This window comes from Etheostoma cragini, chromosome 14 (genome assembly GCF_013103735.1).
Source record: "Etheostoma cragini isolate CJK2018 chromosome 14, CSU_Ecrag_1.0, whole genome shotgun sequence".
NCBI classification, from domain to species: domain Eukaryota; kingdom Metazoa; phylum Chordata; class Actinopteri; order Perciformes; family Percidae; genus Etheostoma; species Etheostoma cragini.
In genome coordinates this window covers 24081242-24083106 of record NC_048420.1, presented here as the reverse complement: position 1 = coordinate 24083106, position 1865 = coordinate 24081242, and the positions used below count along the sequence as shown (strand labels likewise).

Here is a 1865-nt window from a genome sequence, read left to right as displayed (position 1 = left end):
GTCTGGGTGGTGTCTGGGGGGTATCTGCGTGGTGTGTGGGAGATATTTGGGTGAGTGTCTCTGTGTCTCTGTCTTTACCTGGAAGTGTCACTTGCCGGGACACTCTTGTCTTGCGTTAACAGCTTGTAGAGCTCTGAAGAGCTAACAGTTTGTAGAGCTCTGACGTGTGACCCCTGTGCCCTGGTAGGTTTCCGTATCCCTCGGTGTCGGAGATCGTGGGCCTCGCCTCGCAGACCAAGTTCAGCGAGGAGCAGATCAAGGTGTGGTTCTCCGCCCAGAGGCTGAAACACGGAGTCAGCTGGACGCCCGAGGAGGTCGGTTCTCCACCCGCACGCTCACGTAGAACAGCATGCTCAAAACAGACAAACAAGCTGACCTCCGTCTCCTTCTGTCCGCAGGTGGAGGAGGCGAGGAGGAAGAAGTTCAACGGCACGGTGCAGACCGTCCCCCAGACCATCACCGTCATCCCGGCCAACCTCGCCGCCGCCGCCGCCAACGGCCTGCAGTCCATCTTCCAGACCTGCCAGATCGTGGGCCAGCCGGGCCTCGTCCTCACGCAGGTCGGCGGTAGCAACAGCGCCGTGCCGGTCGCCTCGCCCATCACGCTCACGGTCGCGGGCGTCCCCGGCAACCAGCCCAAAGCCACCGAGCCGTCCACGTCGGAATCGAAGACGGAGATGTCGGCCGGCGCGGCGCTCGGCACGGACTCGTCGGCCGCCAAGCCGAAGAAGTCCAAGGAGCAGCTGGCGGAGCTGAAGGCGAGCTACGGCCGCCGGCAGTTCGCCACGGAGGCGGAGATCTCGCGGTTGATGCAGGTCACCAAACTCTCCAAACGGGCGATAAAGAAGTGGTTCAGCGACACGCGCTACAACCAGAGGAACTCCAAGGATCACCACGTCCTGCTGGGCGAGACGCCGCCCGCCAAGGCGCCGGTGCCGGGCGGAGCGCGGGGCGGAGCGCGGGGCGGACGCACCGGCGGCGCCGGCCTCGACAACGGCGGCAACAACGACAGCGCCGGCGCCACCATCGTCATCGACTCCAGCGACGACGCCAGCGACGGCTCCCCGACGTCCTCCGGCGCCCCGACGGGCGCCGCCAGCGACCCGCGGGTCAAATTCCGGCACGCCTTCCCCGACTTCACGCCGCAGAAGTTCAAGGAGAAGACGCCGGAGCAGCTGCTCGTCCTGGAGGCCAGCTTCCAGAAATCGGACACGCCGGCGGACGAGGAGCTGAGCCGGCTACGCGCCAAGACCAAGCTGACGCGGCGGGAGGTGGACGCCTGGTTCACCGAGAGGAGGAAGATGCACACGGCGGCGCAGTCCGACGAAGGCGAGGACGAGGGGGACGGGGACAAGACGAAAGCGGTAAGCGGTGTTTCAGTCTGAACCTTGTTCATGTTGTCTTCATGTTGTCTTCATGTTGTCCTCATGTTGCCCTCATGTTGTCTTCATGTTGTCTTCATGTTGCTCTCATGTTGTCCTCATGTTGTCTTCATGTTGCTCTCATGTTGTCCTCATGTTGTCCTCATGTTGTCTTCATGTTGTCTTCATGTTGCTCTCATGTTGCCCTCATGTTGTCTTTATGTTGTCGTCATGTTGTCTTCATGTTGCTCTCATGTTGTCCTCATGTTGTCTTCATGTTGCTCTCATGTTGTCCTCATGTTGTCCTCATGTTGTCTTCATGTTGTCCTCATGTTGTCTTCATGTTGCTCTCATGTTGTCGTCATGTTGCTCTCATGTGGTCCTCATGTTGTCTTCATGTGGTCCTCATGTGGTCCTCATGTGGTCTTCATGTGGTCCTCATGTGGTCCTCATGTGGTCTTCATGTTGCTCTCATGTGGTCCTCATGTTGTCTCTCTGCCGAAT

At 60.1% G+C, this 1865-nt stretch overlaps 1 protein-coding gene across 1 annotated transcript in view; it reads left to right on the top strand.

The window, feature by feature from the left end:
• Positions 1 to 1865, top strand: part of LOC117957215 (zinc fingers and homeoboxes protein 1-like) — a 7099-nt gene that overhangs the window by 3537 nt on the left and 1697 nt on the right. Inside the window, exons 4-5 of the mRNA XM_034892812.1 lie at positions 188 to 314; positions 399 to 1364. Coding sequence (XP_034748703.1) covers positions 188 to 314; positions 399 to 1364 — 1093 coding nt within the window. The remainder of the gene's footprint in view (positions 1 to 187; positions 315 to 398; positions 1365 to 1865) is intronic.